Here is a 22,540-nt window from a genome sequence, read left to right as displayed (position 1 = left end):
TGGATTGATAAACTTGTTGGATGGAAATCTAGATGAATTATGATCTAGAAAGGCGGATTTGTAGATAAATTATGCCTTTTGATTTGTTGCAAATAATGTTTACAACTTAGTGAAGTGGTGGTGCTAGTGGTGGTGCTAGTTCTGATCGGTAATTTGCCAGTGGTCCAATAAGAATAGTTATCTATCAAGCCAAGCAAAGCATGACGGGCGAATAAAGAGTGGTACGTGCAGAAAGCAGCCACTGAATAAGAACAAGCGGTACAGTCCAACAGTAAAAACAAGCTTATAAAACCAATGAAAACAAAATAGACACCAACTAAAATTCTGACAAGACCAAGAGTTGTGGTAACAGACTGCCACGTACAAGACAGCACAGCAAATTCTCTCAAGGGCAATCTTCAAGTGTCTCCAACAAAATTGATCCTTCAGCCCACATAGAATAAAATTAAAGCCATCGTTCAAAAAAATAAAATCTCAGGAAGAGTAACCTTGTTATAAAGCAAATTAGAGTTATTTGGCTGCATAAAAATCTTTTTTACATTAGAACAAAAGTGTTACTATGTCTGTTTTATTGGCTACTGGATGGATGAGGTACAAGGAAAGTGGATTTTTTAAAAACAAAAATAACAAACATACCAACGCATGGTAGTGCAAAGTTAAGCGTTTGAACTTTCATAACTGAGAGAGACTGATAGCTCTTAACTGGAGTCCCTTGCACAGCTTTTAAACATCACTCATATTTACAAGTTTTAAAATTTCCCTTCTAGTCATTACCCAATAGACTTACATGGTCGTTACACAAGGAAGATTGACTCTGACAGCTAATTAGAAGTAAAAAGTGGTTATGCAAGTACTGGTGCTATTAACCCAAAGTTTCAAAATGTAGTCACGGTCATGTATAGCACCTTGGACGGACGTTGAGGAGTCGATTTGAAACCGTTCTTTGAAACCGTGCCCCGTCAAGCTGCGGGAGTGGTGTGAAGATAAGCGCAAAGATTAATGATTTAAACCACATGTCAGACTCTTGCCGGCTATATAACAGCAAACAATTTCACGAGCCATGGAAATATTACACCCAGCTATAGATGGCAAGCCAAACCCTTTAACTAAAACTCCCTCACATACAGTACGCATACTTCGATTCTTGACCCGTAATAGCAGCATCCACATCTGTTGGGGGATTTGTTATTTAAAGTGAGTGCGAGGCCACAAATGAAACCTAGCAATTTCCCCAAGAGCTCTATTTTTCGTTTTATTCCAGCAACCAGGCCACTGATCGGCACACTCGTGTAAAAGAGCCAGAAATGAGTTTTTCCCTTTAACGTTTAGAAAGTAATCGGAGATGCACAGCACGAGACAGAGATGCCGGCGGTGACTTTTTGTGCTGCCTCTGTCACGCTTGATGGGGTGGAAGCGCTTGTCAGCTTACCTTCCCACTGGAACTTTTGGTTTTGGTTAGGTATCCTGCCAAAGGAAAAGCTTTGGGGGAAATTTGTCTGCCTTGGTGGACAAGTTCAGCTGTATGAGTGGATTTACTTTGGCTGGTCATTTTAAAGCTGCCCTGACTTCTTCTTCTTCTTCTTCTTTTGAGTATCCTTTGGGATGTGGTGGCCATGGCATGTAGGTATATTTATGTGCAGTTTCCTTGTTTTTATTTTGGTGTTGATTCTTTTTTTATATATATTTTTTTTCTGCTCTACCGCATGTCTTTTTTAAAGAGGAAAAAAAAAAACATGCCCTCTGTTCTTCCTACATAAATTGTCCAGTGTTTTAATCGCCTCCAGCTGCAGGCCCGGCTGAAAGACAAACCTGACATGCGAGGAGGACAGGAGAGAACGAAACCCTATTCCTCGGTCTGTCGGTGCTCCTCCTTGTACTTACCTCTGGTTATGCTGAATTAGCACTCTTCTCTTCTACTGCCAAACTTCTGCACCTTCTACCACGTCAAGGTGAGAGACAAAAAAGCCGCAATGCGTGAAGACTTTGTTATTTTTAAAGTCTGGCTGCTCCAAGACCGCTTCACACCTGGGTCCTCTAGAGGGTTTTTGAGATTTTTTTTGATAAATTGCACTTTTTGCATTGCCTGATCTAAAATAAAGCATGCCCTTAATCTATTTGATTGAAGAAGACAACATTTGGACCCAATCCAGTCCTCAGATTTAATCCTTTTTGGCGGTGTTGTTGAAAAGCATTCAAATCCTATTAATTCTTGTTTAATAGTTTATAAAGCAAACCAGGGCATCGGCAATTCGTAAAATGCATTTCTTTATTTCTCTATTAAACCTCAGGTTACATCCCTAATATCCATAGCTGTTCTCAGAACGTTTGGCTCAGGGGTTCAGGGAGGCACTTGGACTCGGTTGCAGCATTGACCGGTCAGCATGTGATCACGATGATGCTGATGATAGCGTCTTGGCCCGAGGCTCACACGGTTACATATTTGGGATCCAATCCAGGTTGCGGTGCTCACAAACCCGAATAAAGACACTCAGCGGTTTTGACATGTATATGATGTTTTACAGAGATGTCATAATACAGCCGAATCTTTTTAATAGACATCTGGAAGACGCCGTGCACTCCACAAATCTGGAGGATGGCCCCGCTGATGTCACGCCGATCTATTATATAGAAGATATTATGGAGAAATATTGAGCGCTAACTTGAAAGCGCCTGTGCCCATTTCTGGATTATCTTCTGGTCATAGGGAAGAGAAGACATAAAAGATGAAGGAAAACCTCTACAGACCAGAGGATTGATGATTCACTATTGTATGTCTCCGGGAATTTCTGTGTAACTTTAGCTTGATATGCACTCCGGGTGATCCTTTATAGCACAAATCTTATTTAAATGTACAAATAAAGAATTCCGTGTTTGGCACAAAAGTCATTTGTCTTCTTTCTGTCTGGGGCGTAAACAAAATTTGTCCATGATACGAATAAAAAAACTGCCAAGTCTATTGAAGACCTTTGTCTTGCTCATCTACTGTAAGTGAATTCTTGGCTAAAAGCGCTATGTGAGAGCTTTTTAGCACTTAGATCAGGGAAAAAGTAAACATCGTATCCACAAGTAGCATAAAAGAACCCTTTGAAACGATTTCTACCTTGTTAAGGGAAAAGTTTGGCTTTATTCCCTCCACAATATGTGAGCCTTTCATGCACTCGTTCTTTCCCTTTATTTTTTTTCTTCCCTGCGTAGAATTTTTTTTAGCTGTCTCCCACACGTTTGTATGTGTGTGTGTGTGTGTGTGTGTGTCAGAACTGCTTCAGCTCTATGGCTCTGAGCTGATGCAGAGACCCGCTGCTTTCCTTCCTGTCGACGGTCAGGGAGGCAACGGACAGTGGGAGGTATCTCAGCATCCCCCTCGACTTAACTCTCTGCCTCTCTGATCTAATGCCAGAGAGTGAGACAGAGAAAGTGAGAGTTAAAGAGAGAAAGTCTAGCCAACAGCTGCGATAAATTGTCTTTTTTTTTATATAATAAACATTATCAAATATACATTAATCCTTCTTTCACATTATTCGTCCTTATTCGTTCTCAGCCTTTCTTTATTATTTTCAGCAGCCATTTATCATATACTGTATATATATATATATATAGCCATCTATCATAAATGCATCCGTTTATTCGGGTGTCTGTATTGAGTCACGTGATTTGACTGATCGCTGTAATAAAACGCCATATTGAGATTGACTGTCCACTGTCAGCTAGCATGGCTTCATTCGTAACAGTCACTCTGAATGAAGACTGTGCTAGAGCCCCCCTTTAAGCTTTAGGCGTCACTTGAGAACCAGCTCTTACTATGCAGCACCACATTCACTGTAACTGCACAAATGCTGCTGTTGCAATATTTAGGTGGTTGAGGAAAATCTATGCAGCCTACACCTTCTTTACAAACTGTACAGTACATAACATTACATGCATAGCATCAGTGTTTATGGACAGTCAGGATAGAAGTTATAGATTACTATAATCTAAGGGAAAATTTTACCTACACATTTCATGCACTTTTTGTGATTTATGATGCTCAACAATAATTTTTACCAGATCGTTTAAGAGATAAGATAAGATAAAATAAAATAAGATAAGATAAGATAAGATAAAAAAAGATAAGATAAGATAAGTCTTTATTAATCCCAAAGGAAATTGTTTCCTTAGTGTCTGCATATTTAAAATATACAAATACAATAGGAATTAAAAAAAGCACGCTAGGTAGAACGCTTAGTAAGAACGCTATGAATTATGCCTGCTTTTTTACTATAAGGTTAGATTTGCATGGATTTGCCAAGAAACAAACAAACATTTTATTACATACTTAAAAAATATATATAAATAAAATTAAATAAACATCAACAAATAAGGAAAAAATATTCAGCACTTATGAACTTTAATAATGTAGAGTGTTTATTTTTTTGGGGGGGGGTAGGTAGTTTGCCATAAAAATAAATAAAAGAATCTGGACAAATTGTTTAACCAATTTGTCTCACACGCTCAATCACATACTACGGGCAATCTGGGAACGGCAATTAGCCTAATCTACATGTCTTTGGACTGTGGGAGGAAACCAGAGTACCCGGAGGAAACCTATCAAGAACGCGAAGAACATGCAAACTCCATGCACACAGACCCCGAGGCATCCTCATGAATAGGTACTCAGGTACAATGCCTAAATTGTGTGAAAAGTGTTGCATATAGTTAAAATTAGATATCTCAGTTTGACAGTAATGTACAATCCTGTCGCTTTGCCCTTAATCCGAACCTTGGCTTGGCATCACCGTTCTTTTCTATTTGTATATTCTGTTCATTACAATATATACAAAGCTTGCAATATAAACAAACCACACTGATGTTGTGTTCCTGGAACAGTGCAATTATAATCTTTTAGCAGAAAAAGATTATAATTGGCTCTCTCTTTCCCTTTGCATTGCATCATACTGTTCTCTGCTTTACTTCATGGGGAGTCCGTGTCACTTTTGAAACGATGCCAGCACACTCTCCGATGGCTGTGTGTATTTTGTAATTTCCTCTTATTGAACATAACACTTAGCCAGCGCTACTGACTGCCTCTGTCACGTTGATGTAATGCTCCATGTGGTTCACGTTCAAGACAATACTCGCCTTTATACAGTATAATAGTACATGCATGTCTTAATGAAAACATCACGCAACACATATAATGTGATGTAGCTATACTGTGATTTATCAGTGAGAACAAAGACCTTTGAAGAATGTCTTTTTGGCCAGTGTGAATGTTTTTAATGTGTTGCTCCAAAGATATAGAGAAGACGGATATCACTGCCATGCACAATCCATCAAATTTAGGATAAAGAAAAAGGAATATACACTACACAGCACTGTGTGTTGATATTTTGGTCACACAAAATCAAAGTTTTTAACCAATGTCGCATTTATCTATACATAACAATTAGATGCATGTTTACGGCACAGCTGATTTGCATATAACGATTTGCACAAACAACAAAATAGCTAAAACAAATAAATAAATATAGGAGAACGTTGTAATTGTAGCATGTGCAAGTCTTCCAAAGATCCAGCTCAGCCAAAGCAAGAAAATTAATCGGCTTCTCTAGACACTAACAATCCCTCCTTTTATAGGGTGCCATTACTTTTGCGCTGATTGAAAATCTATTTGTATTAATTAGTTAATATGAACAATTTCACAATTTATGATGTAATTTAAATAACCGATTTAAATGTAACAATGTGTCTTATCTTTAAAACTTTGGCCATTTTTACCAATTATTCCATCAAAGGCTGATCAGTTAAGCTTTAAATTAATAGGCTATTCTTTACATTATATTGCGAATTATGAATGAATTTTGTACAAGTCAAATCAGTATGGTTGTGCGAGTTAAAAAACCTCCCTTTATTTCTCCATATGATTCACTGCTACACTACAGCACTTGTCCCAGTGTGTCACTAGTGCTTGGATTCCATCAAGGTAGAGAGTTTTCTCAGTATACCTTATAATCATATAGCCATGATTGGACTGCCTGCTTTATGTCTGAAATTCCTGCCTCCCAGGAACTCCTTTAATGCCCCAAATGTGTTAAAATGACTATATACGGGGCTATACCTCGCATATATCTGCGCCTCTTCCACATGTTGCATGTTCATGGGAACGACTAAAGTGGGCTCAGAGCCAACTCGGCCAAGATCATCATTCACGGACATACACTTTCTTTAAAATGTTTGCATCATTCAAATGTTTTATTGCACCTAATAATCTCATCACTATGCCATGCTTAAAATCTTTTGTGAATATCATTCAGTTTACTGCCTTAATTCACTAGACGGTTCATCACAAGTCCTGGTTTGACTCGAACGACCCTTGTATGTATTATAAATTTGTGAACTCAGTTCTTGTACAATACAACTTTTTTTTTGGCTTAGACAATGGATTTTTATAAACCCCATATTTCTTGTCTAAATATTCTTGCATTAGTTTGTATCCAGCATGATAAATGAGGTTCAATTTCTGTTTATTGGGCAATTTAAGTAAAGCCAGGCCGGCCTAGTAATGGGCATCAGACGTTGCTCACAGCGTGCCTTCACAGTCTGGCTGCGTTGGATACAGAATGCCACTATTTCGGTGAATTTGCTTTGCTAATTGGTTTGTTTAAAGGCCATTTTGAATGAAGTAGTAAACCAATGATGCAATGGCACTTGCCAGCTGGACGTACAGCCCGAAACACTGATTATGACCGTCAGAACCACACCGCACTTCAAGACTCTTGGAAGTCCCCCTGATATAAAAAGACTTTTCTTAGTCGATCAAGAAAACAAGCAAAATCTTGGCACCCAGCAATCAAGAGTCATGAGGAACACCAGTGCGCCACTCATCCTCCTGTGCCAACACTTTTGTATGCGCTTCAGTGTTTCCATCTTTTCTCTCCTGAATCTTAAGTTATTTGTTTGAAGCCTTCGTCCAGCCCTCTCTAAAAGACAACACAAACCCCTCCCAGCCAATTTCTGCCCTCACCTTCACTTTAATGGAGTTCTCATTGTGTCACACTTCCAAAGAAAAAAAAAAAAAGCAAAAACAGCTGCTTCTTTGTAGGGGTCCAGATTTAGCACTGTCTCGATTTCTCACCCGCGGTGAAAAGGATCGAGTGACCATTAAGGCAGAAAAACATTGTCCTTTTGGGGACGATGGAATGATCAGAAATTGTGGTTTTGTTTGTGAATTATCTTACATGTGCCTGTAGACATATCAGCACGTGTTGTGTGTTTAAGCCTTGCTGCGTGAGGGAAAAGCAAGTAAAGCACCGTGGATTTATGTAGGAATTCAGGAACGTAGATGTGAGAAAAGTTTCTGGATTATTTGACCCACTTATGCTCGAAACATTGGTGAACTTCTGAACCGGCCAACAGATGTCTGTTATTATGCTCGCAAATGCGAACTGACTTTTTTTTTAAAAAGTACAGGCGCATGTCTTTAGAGTCTGTGGTCCTGAGGTAAGGGTTATAATTAGGGTTTGTTGCACTCTTTTAAAAAATATATATATATAAAATTTTCATCTGCTACCCTAAAGGTATTTTTTTTTGTTTGTAGAGAAATAAGAGAAGTTGGGTCGCATGGTAGCATAGTCGGTATCAGTGCTACCTCTGTAGCTTTAGGGTACTCCATTTGATTCTGGACTGAGTTTGCTGTCTGTTTTGAGTTTCACAGGTTTTCTGCATTTCTGAGAGGTTCGTCTTGAGGTTCTCCGATTTTCTTCATTCTCCCAAAACATGTCTGCTGATAGACAGGCTATTCTAAATTATTCCTAAGTGTGAATGTATATGGATGTGTATGCATGGTGCATACACATCCACATACACATAGACCTGCATCCCATTTTGCATATGTTCCCCAGTCCTTCAGGTATAGCCACCGGATCCTTCATGGCTATTATTTTTGAATTCAGGAATTCATGGCTTTGAATCGGTTAAAAATTTTAATCCTGTTAATCACAATCATAGTCTGTAGATTAATCACAATTTTAAAATACTCAGATTTACTTGTATTATAAAATGCAACATTGGACTAAAGAAATGCATGAACTGGAAAATGTATAAAATATCTTTAAGATTACCGTTTAAGTTATTATTATTATTTTTTTATTAAAATCTCTCGAACAGGACCAGAAGTGGCTGGGTAGTATGGGGCGTGGCAACCCACTGACATTCGGACCCGAGCCCGGATCATCAGATCTAAGGATGGATACCCTAGAGTCTTGACCACTTGAGCCATGACTCCCACATCTTACAGTTAATTTATTCTTGTAAAAATAGTTCCTCATATAGGGAGCTTGAGCCCAAAACTTGCATCTGCAAGCTTTTTTATAATAAAACTTGACGTTCAGCACAACTGGTGATGTTTTCTTGTGACTGTATTATCCGTGGTAAGCGTGCCCTTTACGGTATTACACACAGCTGGGTAACTGCACTGCGATTATGGGAAGCCATTAAGGTCAAACTTGGCCATTTGTAAACTTAGTAAAACCAAGTAAACTTGGCTAAAATTGACATGTGTTGAAATTTCTAGATTAATCTTGTTAACATGTTAATATTGACAGCCCCAAATACAACATAAAATGGTTAGGCTTGAGAGTGCGAATTACCTCTGGGTGCCCTTTCAGTATCTGGTGGCACTCAGCGTAATCAAGGGCATCTTACCACACACTTAAACATGCCCTTGAAATGGTGGCTTTCACTAAATTAGTGTTTCCCAGAAACCGCTGCATTGAACGTCGATGCAGTTTCGCCAGAGTGCGGGAGTGAAATGTTCAATTTTAGATTTCAGTCCTGAATGCCTTTTAATCCTTCATCCTTGGTAACCTAATAATGCTTTACATTATTGCTCCGTAGAATCGTAAATATTTGACATGCACGGAACAAGTCAGCCAACTTTCTGACACCTAAGTAAAAGAAACATGTCAGTCCTGCCAGGGTTTAAATAAAATCGACTGACTTGAGTTTCTTTCCTTGCCTATCTTGTGTCAAGTAGTCAGAATAGTCACCAATCAGGCCGGCAACCAGAAGGAAATGTTTATGTTAGAGTGCTGAGCGGGAGCTCGTATTCTCTGCTAGACTGAGACCCCGAGCGGAGTGAGCTGTCCTTGTGCTTTCTTTAGTCAAGCCAAGCCTTCATGGAAAATCGCTTTGTCCATGAGGCACGTCCTCACTCGAACGCTTTGCTGCCTCAGGTTGGAACCGTCACCGCGCTTATGACTTCTATCACGCTAGTGTGGGAGGCTTAGCATGTGGTAAAGCGGTGTTTATTAATATAGCACCCCCTGGTAGATTGTAAAATATCTGAAGGAGCTTCAGGAGCTGAGATTTAAAAAAAAAACAAATATCGGAACATCTCAGCTATGCAAGCTTATTTTCCTGCAGTTCTGTGCTTTGTTCTGTAGCTTATGGGCTTGGGATCTAAATATATTGGGTTCATGTGGGATATGATATAATGGCATTAGGCTTGACTATTAAGAACATTAAGCTGTGAAAATCCTAATTGCATCAATATGTTTGTTTAAATCTGACAAATCTGTTTTAATCTGTACGGTGTGTCTATTTGTGCAAATTTGCATGTACAATGTTTTTATAAAATGACTAGATAACATTGCAAAATATTACAGAAGGTCTTAGAAAACTTTCTTTGCCTTTCTGTTTGCTATAAATAGTTGGAAAAGAAAATTTATTTCAAAGCCTAGCTAAAGTGTCTCTTACTCTGGCATGATTTTTAGTCTCTAGTGTGTCTGTAAAAGTCATTATATTCTCTTTGCTTGCTTCCAGAGACATAGAAATCGTCTTAACGTACAGTATGGCAGTGTGTGTGTGTGTGTGTGTTTGGATAGAGCATGTTGAAGGGAAATGAATGCCCAGTGTAATTGCAGGCTTAATAGTGGGAAAGATTGTACGGTCCTGCTTCAAAAATATCTCTTTTCCTAATCTGCTGTTTTATATGTATGATACCTTTAGGTTATTTTAATGCAAGGGGGCATTCAGATCAAACCTGGACTTTTTACAGAAGTCTTCAAGCCCAGTTCAGTGATGAGACTCCTAGCCGCAGTAAAACATTTGAACGGTGCAACCATTTTAGAGAAGGCCGTATGTCTGTGAATGATAATACCGGATGAGATTCAGACATGAAGCAGGCATTCTACCTTGATGGTATCCAAGCACTAACATTGGTGTCGTATGAGATTATATAGAGAAATAAAAGAAACACGATTAAATGTCCTGGTTTGACTCGGACACCCCATCATATTTAGATTATTGGTATGAGTTTATTGAGACTCTTCTTTCCACAGGTGAAAGCGAGGGATGCTGACGGTGGTTCGTTTGGCTCTGTGTCTTATTCTCTGGCCTATGGGCCTGGCGGCGTGGCCCCTCCTCACTTCACCATTAACAAAGAAAGTGGACAGATCTGCACCAGTGCAAGTCTGGACCGTGACCAGGGCCCTGCCAGCTATGACTTTGTTGTCACAGCCGTGGATGGGGTAAGTCATTTAAAATTTATCAAATAACACCGAACATGTAACCTTATGTGCCACACCAACTTCATCGTGTCCTAACCGCAAAACCATAAAACATTTTAAAACGGCACAGGAGCGTCACCGACGTTTTGATTGAATAGGCTAGTGTCTACTATATGAATACAAATAGCCAAAAACTTTATCTGAGGGGATCACCCACAGCTATAAAGGTTGTAGACATATTTAGATGTCGGAGGAAACATAATTACAGTACAAGTGCATTAATGTAAATTCTTTTTGGCTTAGAGAATTGTTTGCGGTTAAAAGTCTTATCTTTCCCAATCAAAGACGAACCCACCACTCATGGTCGTGAAGGCTTACAATGTTGTTCTACTGTGTACTGAATCTACTGTATGAAATGAGATATCGATAGTTGTATCAGAGGAAGAAGCTAGATAATGGTGTGGGAAGTGATAATGACTAAATTGGGAGAAATGTGGGTAAAAACACATTGACATGACTTAATGTTAATCCCTCCACAAGCTGTTCACCAGAGTTTTTTTTAGGCTAGATAAGCCTTTGTAGGAATGTCTTAAGGATTTTTTGCATTCAAGAAGGCAATGAGGAAAAAAAAGAGAAAAAACACAAGAGGAAACTTGGAATAGGTCTCATGGTAATTCTTTAGGAGTTGCACAGCATCTTGTGCCACGGCAGCCTAAATAACACTTAACATCCTTGCGCAGCAGCAAAAGGAAATTGCAGCAGACATGTTAAAGCAATCTCAGGGAGCGGAGCTTTAAAGAGCTGTAATATTTAATAACTTGGAGTCATGCCTTGCTTTCTTCCATGTTTAAAATAAGAAGGCTCTGACGTATTCACTGCTCGCACAATGGTACTCATGTTATCCTGACAGATTGGAGTACTCTCTGGAGAAATTATCAATTTACCTTTACCTTTTAAGCGTCCATGCCTTCAGGGAACATCGAAGTTCACTGGAACATTAACTCAACGTGATTTTAATCATTTACAGTAGATTTATGGCATTTGGCAGACGCACTTATCCAGAGCAACTTAAATTTTATCTCATTGCACATCTGAGCAGTTATGGGGTTAAGGGCCTTGCTCAAGGGCCCAACTCTGTGGTGCTGGGGTTTGAACCCGGGACCTTCTGATCAGTAGTCTAACACCTCAACCACTGAGCTACCCCTATAATGTTCTGCCAAACTAGGGTTAAAGGTAGGAAGACATAAACAATTAAAGATGGCGCCATATTTTCTTCTTCCAGGGTGGCCTGAGCTCTGCTACCTATGTGCATGTCGATTTGGTGGACGTTAACGATAACTGGCCGACCTTCTATCCAGTGCACTATGCTGTGAGTCTTAGTACTCAGAGCAGTCCTGGCACCTCTGTCGCCCGTGTGATCGCCCATGACTCCGATGCGGGAGAGAATGGCAGGGTGACGTACCGTACAGTGCCTGGGGGAAGTTCGCCCTTCTTCACCCTGAATAAAGACACCGGTGAGTTGAGCTCCATATGAACATATATAAACATTTTAATTGTAAAATACATCTTTTTAAAGGACTGCCTCGTTTAAAAGCTGACTATTAATTTGCTGAAACTTATTGAGGTGTTTTATATTTCAGGGGTGATATCACTATCACGCTCTCTGCATGGAAAGGCAAACACGGTCATTGCCATGGTGGTCTCTGCCCAGGACGGGGGTGGCCTCACGGCTCCGGTAAATGCCAAGGTTAACATCAGCATCGTGGCTGGTCTAGTGGCACCTCCTGTGTTCGAACAGACCCAGTACTACTTCACGGTATCTGAAGATGCCCTACGTGGAACTCAAGTGGGCACAGTGCGTGCCAGCACCAAAAACGGTGAGTGAGCTGAAGACAAAGTGCTTACTATAAAGTTCCATAGGTAGGCAAAGCAATAGTGCAGCTTACACATAAAATAACTCATGGTCCATGCCTAGATTCATCAGTCCCTTCGGACAGTGTGACCAAACGTGATGAAAGGCAGCCTTCATTTTTTTCTTCACTCAACACCACTTGTACAAATAGGACCTGGGCCATTGTACACACCTCATTTAGAGTCAACATTAATCATAAATTCCATTTTACCACTTAAGTTTTTTAACAATTTTCCTTGGACGTTCAAAGTACTCCATCATGATTGCATGTGATGAAATTTTTTTAGGTTTTTAAAGTTTATGTGCTGAACACATTTGTGGACTGATCAGGCTCTGATTCTTGTATTCTCTTTGGCTTTTTCTGTCATTTGGTTCTTTCTCTTTTACTATGTCTTTAGGGATCTCAAAGGACATTTCCTACACCATCTGCTCGGGTGACCCAACTGGATACTTCACAGTGGATCCTGAGACAGGAGTTTTAAGAACAAGTCTACCTCTGGACCATGAGCTCCAGCCCATTGTGGACCTGGAGCTTCAGGCACAAAGTGGAAACCCGCCAGCTTTTGGTCAAACCCGTGTCCGTATCACAGTAGTAGATGTCAACGACAACGCTCCAACATTTATTCCATCATCTTCCGAATCCATCCTTCTTCTCGATGATACAAGAATGGGCACTGTGGTGTACAAGATTCAAGCTGAGGACCTTGACTCTGGTGCTAATGGTGCTTTGACCTTCGACTTGCTCTCAAGTGTTGTTCAGAGAACCTTTAATGTGGACCGTAGCAGTGGAGAAATTCGTCTAATTGGAAGTTTGTCGTATGAGACAGTGCCACGCTATGATTTGCAGGTTCTTGCCAAGGACATGGGAGCACCTCAGCTCAGTGCCACATTCACCCTGGTGGTGCATGTGCAGGCTGAGAACAGCCAAGGGCCGGTGTTTGACACTCTCAGCTACCGCGTGGAGCTGAAGGAAGGTACGCCACTTCACACCCGTTTCCTGCAAGTGCGTGCACTCAACAGAGATGGTGGGATCGCTTCAGGATCTGGTGTTTCAGGATCAGTCCCTCTGGCTTACCACCTGCAACCAGATGGAGATGCAGCAGGCTTTGGCATTATTTCAGACAGTGGCTGGCTCTTTGTAAGGAGTGCCCTGGACCGTGAGGTTAAAGAGGTGTACCTGCTTACCGTCCTTGTCACATCTGGTCATGGGCAGCTGAAAAAAACGACAGGTAGTGCCACGGTGCGTGTTTCAGTGACAGATGAAAATGACAACTCACCTCGCTTTACACAGGAAAGAGCTTTCTTGGCTGTAAGAGAGAACCTGCCAGCTGGGTCAGGCTTTGGTCGGGTGCCTGCTACAGATCGAGATGCCGGACTCAATAGTCGCCTCATCTACCGACTTTTACACCCAGATCGGCATTTTCAGATCAACTCACATACAGGTAATCATTACACACTGTCTTTCTACCTCCTAGTGTACTCTGACATATTTTCAGGTTCAACCTCTAAGCTGGGTGGCTTTTCTGCAGATACATTATGTCTCATGCCTTTTCTAAAAAGTAAAATAAAAAAGTAAAGTGTTGAAAAAATATGGTAGAATCGATACCAGTGCCAGAGTCGTTCTGATAACTCTATAATTGACTCAAACTTCTGACTTAAACTTCAGTAACAGCATCCAATACCAGGTAATACTATGAGATGTATTTCTTATTAACACACATGTTTAAAAATTAATACTAGTGGTCAAAGAAAAACAGACTGGATGGATTTTAGCACACTTTTAGTTATTTGTGAGTGTAGAGAGCTTTCAGAGATCCTGTTAGCATGTATTAAAAAGCACTTCAGTTCCATGAGCACTGAGACCCACTGAGCTTTACATTTTGTTTACCAGCCAAGTGCAAAGCAAATTAATTTTGTACAGCAACTTGCAACCATACTCCAAACTCTCCAGGACCCAATTCGATCAAAGTCCCATGGGATCCATAGAGGTCCCATTTCGCAACCTACAGCATCCAAAGAATCTGCTGCCAATGTCCTGGTGCCAGACACCACAGTGCAGCCCCGTAAAATCTGACAAGCCATAACACAAGGGGCCAAAGCCACCAAGGTGGCGAAGGGGGAACACGAAACCTAGGTGGTTTTAATGTTACTGATTAGTGTATACACAGCCCATACATACTTTTAAACTAGCTTTACCTTTAACTTTTAATTACAGTCTCCAGTTTCGTTCTACATTCCAAATGTTTCAGTAAGTACAGATTAATTAATTAGAAATGCAGAACCATGATAAATGACCATCAGCTTGGCGTGTTCTAGATTTTCAGTGCTCAGTGATTATAAAAGAATACAATAAATCATTACAGTGTGATAAATGATGCTCAGTCAGTTTGATTCCACTCAAGCGCAAAGCAGAGGAATCTTAAACAGCTCCTAGTTTGGGATTGTGTCACCGCTGGTATCGAGGGAAAGCGCATGAACAGCTGGCGAGGGCCATATGTGGGATCAAAACCTTCTGTCACTAATGCTTCTCAGTGCATCAGTCCTCCTCTTTTTTATTTGCTTGCTCCTGAAAATATTTCCCAGATTTTAAGCAAATTTCCAATTAGTGAATTATTGTAAGTTCAGTAAGTTTTATCATACAAATATATGTTAAAATTAATTAACTGAATGACAGTATATTTTCAACAAAGCACTCCAAGCAATGCACAGTCCTAAATCACTGTACAACTATTAAATTACGGATACTTACACTATCAAGTCTCTTCAGGTTCATTACTTGGACCTCTTTTACATTCAGTACCGCTTTAATTCGTCATAGATTTAACAAGGTACTGGAAATATTCCTTAGAGATGTTGGCCCATATTGACATGATGGCAACATATACTGTAGTTGCTGCAGATTTGTTGACTGCACATCCATGATAAGAATCTCCTGTTTCACTACATCCCAATGGTGTTCTACTGGATTGAGATCTGGTGACTGTGGAGGCCATTTAAGTGAAACAAACTCATTGTCATGTTCAAGTAACCACTGTACGATTAATTTAGCTTTGTGACATGGAACATTATCCTGTGGTTAGCAACAATACTCAGGAAGGCTGTGGAATTTTAAACAATGCTCAGTTAAGTCTTAGAGGCACAACGTGTGCCAAGAATATATCCCCCTCACCATTACACCCTACCACCAGCATCAACCATTGATACAAAGCACAGTTGATCCATGCTTTCATGTTGTTTAAGCCGCATTGTGATCCAACCATCTAAATGTTTTATCAGATATCAAGACTCTCATTAAAACAGGCAATATATTTACAATCTTCTTTGTCTAATTTTGGTTGATGTAGCCTCAGTTTCCTTTACTGAGCTGACAGGAGTGGCACCCGGTATGGTCTTATGCTGCTGTAGTCCATCTGCTTCAAGGTTCCACATGCTGTGTGGCTGATTAGAAATTAGTTTTAAGGAGCCATGGAACAGGTGTACCTAATGTAGTGGTAGCTGTTAAAGTATACGGTGATTTCACTGTGGTACTTGTGTTAAATCGTTCTTGAAGAATAAATTTGGCCCACCATTAAATAATAGTAACACCATCACTGTAGGTTGCTTGGGTACTCTGATATAAATCTATATTCTGGCCTCTGTGTATTACTTTGCATTAATTTAACCATTTACCTTTATATCTGCAGGTGAGATCAGCACGAGATTAGCACTGGATCGAGAGCACCAGTCCAGCTACCAGTTGGTGGTGGTGGTACAGGATAGTGGAACTCCACCTCGCAGTGCCACTGGAACAGCCTTCATCTCAGTGCTGGATGAAAATGACAACGCTCCCTTCTTCACCCGCAGAGATCTTCTCATGCAGGTACTCTCATGGAGGACTGGATGTAATATGTTGTAAAAATTGCTGTGTGGAAGTCATCTGAGTATGTCATCTAAGCTAAAGTGGTAGCGATAAAACAACTGCTGTTTTATAGAACCTTTGAAAAGTACAATTGAAATGATGAGCGTATTGGGTGATGCAGAATATATAAATTGGTGTTTCAGGTCAAATTTGTCATAAATTACACTCACAAACGGAGGACTATGTTGGATTTCATTAACTGGACAAAATAAGTTTAAGGATTTAACAATGTGTTCCAGTAAGCTGAATTTTTAGATTTTTAGGTTTAAATTTTTAGAAGGCAAACCATAGTTACAAAATCTTGTATATTTCGACAGCACCAATAGTCGATACTTGAACTTTCTATTATTAACTGAACCATTATAAATTCTGAAAGGGGGCATTCAAGTCAAACCGGGACTTTTAATTGCATAGAATAACAGAATACGGTTATAAGAGATAAAAACTGCCACTGTTTCTCTATATAAATTCCCATCTACACTGATGCACTCATCCCAGCGATGTCCTAGTGCTTCGATAAAAATTTTTCCCTATTATGTCAGAGCTGTGCTCGGACTGGCTGCTTCACTTGTGGAACTCCTTTAATGTTATTACCTATGGCACTACAGTATGTCTGCAGATTCATGCCTACAACAAGTCACAGCTGATATTCAGTACGACTTTTGCTTTACAATTTTGCTAAAATAAGCAGCATTTATGGAATGAATCAGTGAGTAAAATATGTATTATTCAATATCGATTGTTTGTAATGGTTTATGTAAAACAAGTAATACTCAGGCCATGTCACTGTTAATGTATGAGGCTGCTATCTTATTGAAGTGTGTGTGTGTGTGTGTAGGTGTTGGAAGGACAGCCATCTGGGGTTTTACTCGGCACCGTCACTGCCAAAGATCCAGATGAGGGAGAAAACGGGACTGTTTTCTACTCACTGTCAGGTGAAAGAGATACTCTGGCTTCACTGTTGGGAATGAGATGTAAAGTGTCGCACAAAACATATTGGTTGTGTTTATTTGCTTTTTTAAATTGGTTTCTTGTTGTTCACATAGTCCACATTAAAGCTTATATAATCAGGAGTATGGAAACTTGGCTCTTGCAAAGAAAACCCAATAAACACTTAACATTCTATGGCTAAACATTTACTGTACATATACAGTATGTGATGGTCAGATATCCACATACAGTGTCTTTTTATTTTAAATGAATATATTTAAATAATATCACATATGGTATTCCACATTGGGCCTGCCCTAAGAAGCAGCGAGAATGCTATTTCATGAGTATGGAATGAGTAACCAAAAATAATAAAAATTTTACGTGACATTGAACCATGATTTATTTTACTGATCAGGTCTCAGGGCTGAACGCTTCTCTCTGCATCCTATAACCGGAGAGCTGCACTCATCCTCCCCACTTAGCCATGCCGAGAGGCCTGAATACACATTCAGCATCATGGCCACAGACCGTGGCTTACCACCTCGCAGCTCCACGGCTACTCTGAGAATACAGGTAAGCTCCACAGAGGTCTGTTTTTTTTTTATTTTTTATCCTCAGTGAAACCAAGCTACAGCATGGAGGATTACTCAGCATCAATTTTGGTTTTGACTCATTGCATGAACTGTTTCCTACATTGCCCACAATGCCCCTGGACTACCGCCTGGCGATATTTCGTTATTTAAGTGCCAGAACAGCCACATGTTTTGGAATTTGCCTTTTATTGTTCCCACATTTTTTTTTCTTGGCATTCACCTTTATTACATTCTTCTTTTTTCTTTTTCTGGCTTTAGTTTTTTTGTTTGTTCTGTCTTCGGTTTCAAAGAATATTGAAGTTGACAATAATAATAGTGATGTTATATTTTTTGTAATGTGCAAGTATAGCATAATTACATCACCTTTCCATTCCGTGGTTAAAGAAGGAATAAAACATAATGGACATAAAAAAAGATGTGATGGTGTGTGGCAGTAATACAAGTTAATTATTTTTAGTTAAAAGCACATTACAGCCTACATTCTATTAGTTTCACAATAATTACTTTATTATTTTCTGTCATCTATACAAATAAATGTATATGTTTTTTTTCTGTTTATTGGTCAAAACTCACTCTTTTAACGATATTTTTTATGTTTCATACACTGGAGGACATGAAAAATTTCTGTCTGTATAGCTGCATGTCTATCCAGCCAGTTTTGTTTCAGCATCATGCAAAACTGGCTTTTTTTCTGGCAACAGAATTTAGTGAAACTTTGCCAGTCCTTCAATATCTGGCTGAAGTCAAATATCTGCCATTAATTAAATAAAAATCTTGAATAGAAATGAAGTAATTTGCAGTCATGTGCCAAATTAGCTCACAGCAACCATCGCTTTTTTGACGCATACAGTAAAGCACTTTTGCCCTCAAAATGGGCGTGGCTATACACGTCACTCAACAGAGCCAACCAACTGAATACATTAAAGCTGGTCAGCTTATTTCTAGCTTTAACCTTTTAACCCTTTCTAAAAACTCTTTACCCGTCAACGGATATATTACTTGGTATATTAGCTATAAACCTATTTTAAAGTTTTGAATAAGACAAATGTTAAGATAATTGTTATGTTACAGAGAAATTACACAAATATAAAAATTTTCAAAATGACTAAATATGAGGGACATTCAAGTAAAACTGGGACTAGTCTCATGAACATAAAGATGTCTAGTGAGATAAAATGTAAGTCGCTCTGGATAAGGTTTTTGCATCTGCCAGATGCCATACTGTAAATGTCAACGTTAGAACTCTTAGTTACTGACTCTTAGCCGTAGTAAAACTTCAGCTGTATGTCCGTGAAATACAATTCCAGCCGAGGTGACCACTGCGGTCGTTAAACATTTAGTCAATGGAGCTCTAATTCCTGATCGACATATAATGTGTCGCTAAGTTGCAGAGGAGATGAACCTGTCTGTTGGAACTGTACACACAATCATTCATTAACACCTCTTGCACCACTTAAAGGAACTCGGCTGGGAGTCCTGATCTCATTCCAAGCCATTTCCTCATGTTTGGGCCATTTTAGGAGTTCCTGGGAGGCCAGCGTTTGCGACATAATGCAGGCAGTCTGATCATAAGCAAAGTTTCTACCTTGATAGTATCCAAACACTAGTGAAACCCTGCGAGAAGTGCATTATCATAGCAGAGAATTATATAGAGAAATAAAGAGAGGTTTTACTTGAACGGACCAGCAGCACTAGGAGATGATATCAGTTGTTGTGGGACAGCATGCTTCAGAACTGTGTTCTGTTATTCTGCCCAATCAAAAGTCCCGGTTTGACCTGAACACCACTTATTACATAAATTTACAGAAAAAAAAGCACTTTTTTAACATAACATGTTACTTGTTTATCGGTTTGTCTCAGTTTATATCTAACCGATGTTAAATATCTGATTAAATGAACTGCTACTGTAGATTGGAAGATATTTTAACATCTGCTTTAATATAAACCCATGATTTGCAGCTGCACTACTGTCAGAGCTGCTGTTCTTAAACATTGTTCTCTAGCTGACTAATACGAGTTGAGAATTCCACAGTGCTAAAGTGTAATAACGAACAATCAGGTCTTATAATTCGCCTGCCACTTTCCTGGAATCTACTGCCAACAAAAAGACTAATCTTATGTCCTGAGAAAGATGTGTTTACCAGTAGCTGTCTCTCAAGGGACTCTTTTTTTTTTCCACCCATGCCAGTGGTTGTTTGAATTATATCGTGTGAAACTTTTGCGAATACGAGAGAATACTTGTCAGATGTGTTGCTGTAATTGTGCCTGCGCTCTGCTCTCTTAATTCAAAGGATTCTAGTAGCTCTCTGAGCAGTGAAAAAGTTCTTTGACTAAATATCCTTGAGACTGTTAACGAAGATAATGATTTATGGACGAGTTAAACAGAAACAGACTCGGTGGACGGCAGCAGTAGTAAATCTCTGCGTGGAAACGTTGGGAAAATCCGACGCCGTGCAATTTTTAATCTTTTCATTTTCCTCCGTACGCGTTCCAAAACAAAGACTGAGACTGATAATTGATACGCGACCAGATTAAAGCGAGCTCTTTCACTTGAGCCCATTAAGTCTGGTCTCTCGGATGTCATCAGTTTAAAAATCCTAAAAGGAAGTGATCTCATGTTCATGTTCTTGATGGCGAATTCATTACTTAATGTGGAATTAATTACTTCAGTGTCATGGTAAGTTTAAGGAGAGCCTTTGGCTCAGTGCAGATCGTTTTTTTCTGCCAGTGTAGCGAAGGTGAAGGTGGGGAGTTAAGCCTGGTCACAGTCAATAGTTCATTTATGAGCACCTGTGTTGCTGGCTCAGACTCTCTGTCTTCCACAAATTTCTTTATCCCATTTTTCCTGTCCTAATAAAGTGCCATAAGTAATACATTTCTGAGCAGCCCCATGTTGATTTATTCACTGTGGTAAGTCTCAGACCCTAACTCAAACAGGCACCACATCCTCTCTGTCGTCTGTCTGCTTGTTTGTCTGCTCATGCTTGTGTCTGCCCATCTGTCTGACCGTCTGGTCTCACATACATCATTGCTTCAGCCTGTGTGGCGCTGCATGTATACGTGTAACTGTCTCGTTTTCTGTTTCATTCTCAAAACTGTTCAAACGTGAACGTACTATGAATGTGGAAAGGAAAGCGTGTGGTTTTCCCATTAGACTGTGAACCAGTTGTCCTTTGAAGTTTCTCTGATTGGTTATTAGGGGTGTTTAAAAAGAATCATTTTTTAAAATATGACTTATACTGAATTTAAATTTTCCAATAATTTCCTATTTTGATTATGCTTTCTTTAGTCCAGCATTATTTTTCCTGGCAGTTGCAAAGCCATCTGATTAACTATGATTAACGCCAGAAGGCTTGTTGTTTGAGCCTGTAAAAGGGCCAAGATTTCTTTTTTTAATTATTCTTCATGGGGAAAATAAGAAGAAAAATGTCCACAGCATATTAGTAGATTGATTTTATTTGCAGGTTTTTAACTAGCACAAACAAAGGAGACATGATTAAACATTAAATTCTAAAAAGATTGTGATATTTATTTATTTATTTTATTATTATTATTATTATTATTATTTGCAGGTTATCAGCTCAAATAAGGCAACCTCCACCTCCAACCTGGTCTCCATCTCGCTTAACCCAGTGGAAGGAGCGAAGCCAGGCTCAGTCATAGGTTCTGTGCGAACTCCGGATGCTCAGTTGCTCCCTGAATCCGGTCAGGTCACCTACACGGTGGTGGGCGGTACAGATCGGGATGGAACCTTTGTAGTGGACCGGCAAACTGGGGATGTGTATCTGGCCTGTGAGCTGGACTTCGAGCGCGCGCCTCGCTATACGCTTCAGATTGAAGTTGACGATTTCTCCACGACACTTCCCAGGAGTCATTTCATCACTTTGGAGATTGATGTGCAGGACAGTAACGATCATTCACCCCAATTTCCTGAAGACCCTGTCACCATTGTAATGCCCGAGAATATGGAGCCTGGAGCTTCAATCTACACTTTTCAGGCTGCTGACAGAGACGGGAGTGGCCCAAACAGCGAGCTGACTTATTCTGTTATTCAGCAGTGGCCCCCCAGGTCAGACCTTCTGATGCTGGACTCCAGCACGGGCATTCTGACCCTGGGGCAGACTCTGGATCATGAGAACATTTCTTCTCTTCTTCTGGTAGTCCAAGCCACTGATTCAGCCCTTGATGTGAGTCAGCGACGTCATGGTAAGGTCACAGCCCGGATCTTTATTACAGACGTCAATGACAACGCCCCTCTTTTTACCTCACCAACTGTGGTCAGTGTCATGGAGGACCAGCCGGTGGGATTTGTCCTGCTGTACGTCATGGCTCAGGACCCAGATCAGGGTGAGAATGGTCGCGTGTCCTACCGCATACAGGATGGCAATGCTGACGGGAAGTTCAGTATCAACCCTAATACTGGTAAGACATGCAAAAAAAAAAATCTGACAAAATCCATGCTATTTGAATATAAGTACCAGTTCTGAAAGATTAGGTTAAAATTCGCTCTGCATGTGAATTAGACCTTTTGATAAATTCATCATTAGTAATTAATATATATCATCTCATTTGGTCACCATGGGTAGCGTTGCTGCCCTAGCTCCAGCGTCCCCAATTCAATCCCGGTCTTTGGTTACTGTCTGTTCACTCACTCGCTCACTCATCCACTACACAAAGTTATTCCGTATACACGGTCACTGTGGATTGGAGCCTATCCTAG

At 39.9% G+C, this 22,540-nt stretch overlaps 1 protein-coding gene across 1 annotated transcript in view; it reads left to right on the top strand.

The window, feature by feature from the left end:
- The window catches only part of dchs1a (dachsous cadherin-related 1a), a 129,547-nt gene that overhangs the window by 92,069 nt on the left and 14,938 nt on the right, over positions 1-22,540 (top strand). The window contains exons 3-10 of the mRNA XM_053507256.1: positions 10,317-10,505; positions 11,767-11,998; positions 12,125-12,361; positions 12,795-13,838; positions 16,080-16,255; positions 17,133-17,229; positions 17,643-17,800; positions 21,393-22,242. Of these exons, the coding sequence (XP_053363231.1) occupies positions 10,317-10,505; positions 11,767-11,998; positions 12,125-12,361; positions 12,795-13,838; positions 16,080-16,255; positions 17,133-17,229; positions 17,643-17,800; positions 21,393-22,242 (2,983 nt within the window). The remainder of the gene's footprint in view (positions 1-10,316; positions 10,506-11,766; positions 11,999-12,124; positions 12,362-12,794; positions 13,839-16,079; positions 16,256-17,132; positions 17,230-17,642; positions 17,801-21,392; positions 22,243-22,540) is intronic.

This window comes from Clarias gariepinus, chromosome 11, assembly GCF_024256425.1.
Source record: "Clarias gariepinus isolate MV-2021 ecotype Netherlands chromosome 11, CGAR_prim_01v2, whole genome shotgun sequence".
Lineage (NCBI taxonomy): Eukaryota > Metazoa > Chordata > Actinopteri > Siluriformes > Clariidae > Clarias > Clarias gariepinus.
This window is presented reverse-complemented; position numbering and strand designations above follow the sequence as displayed.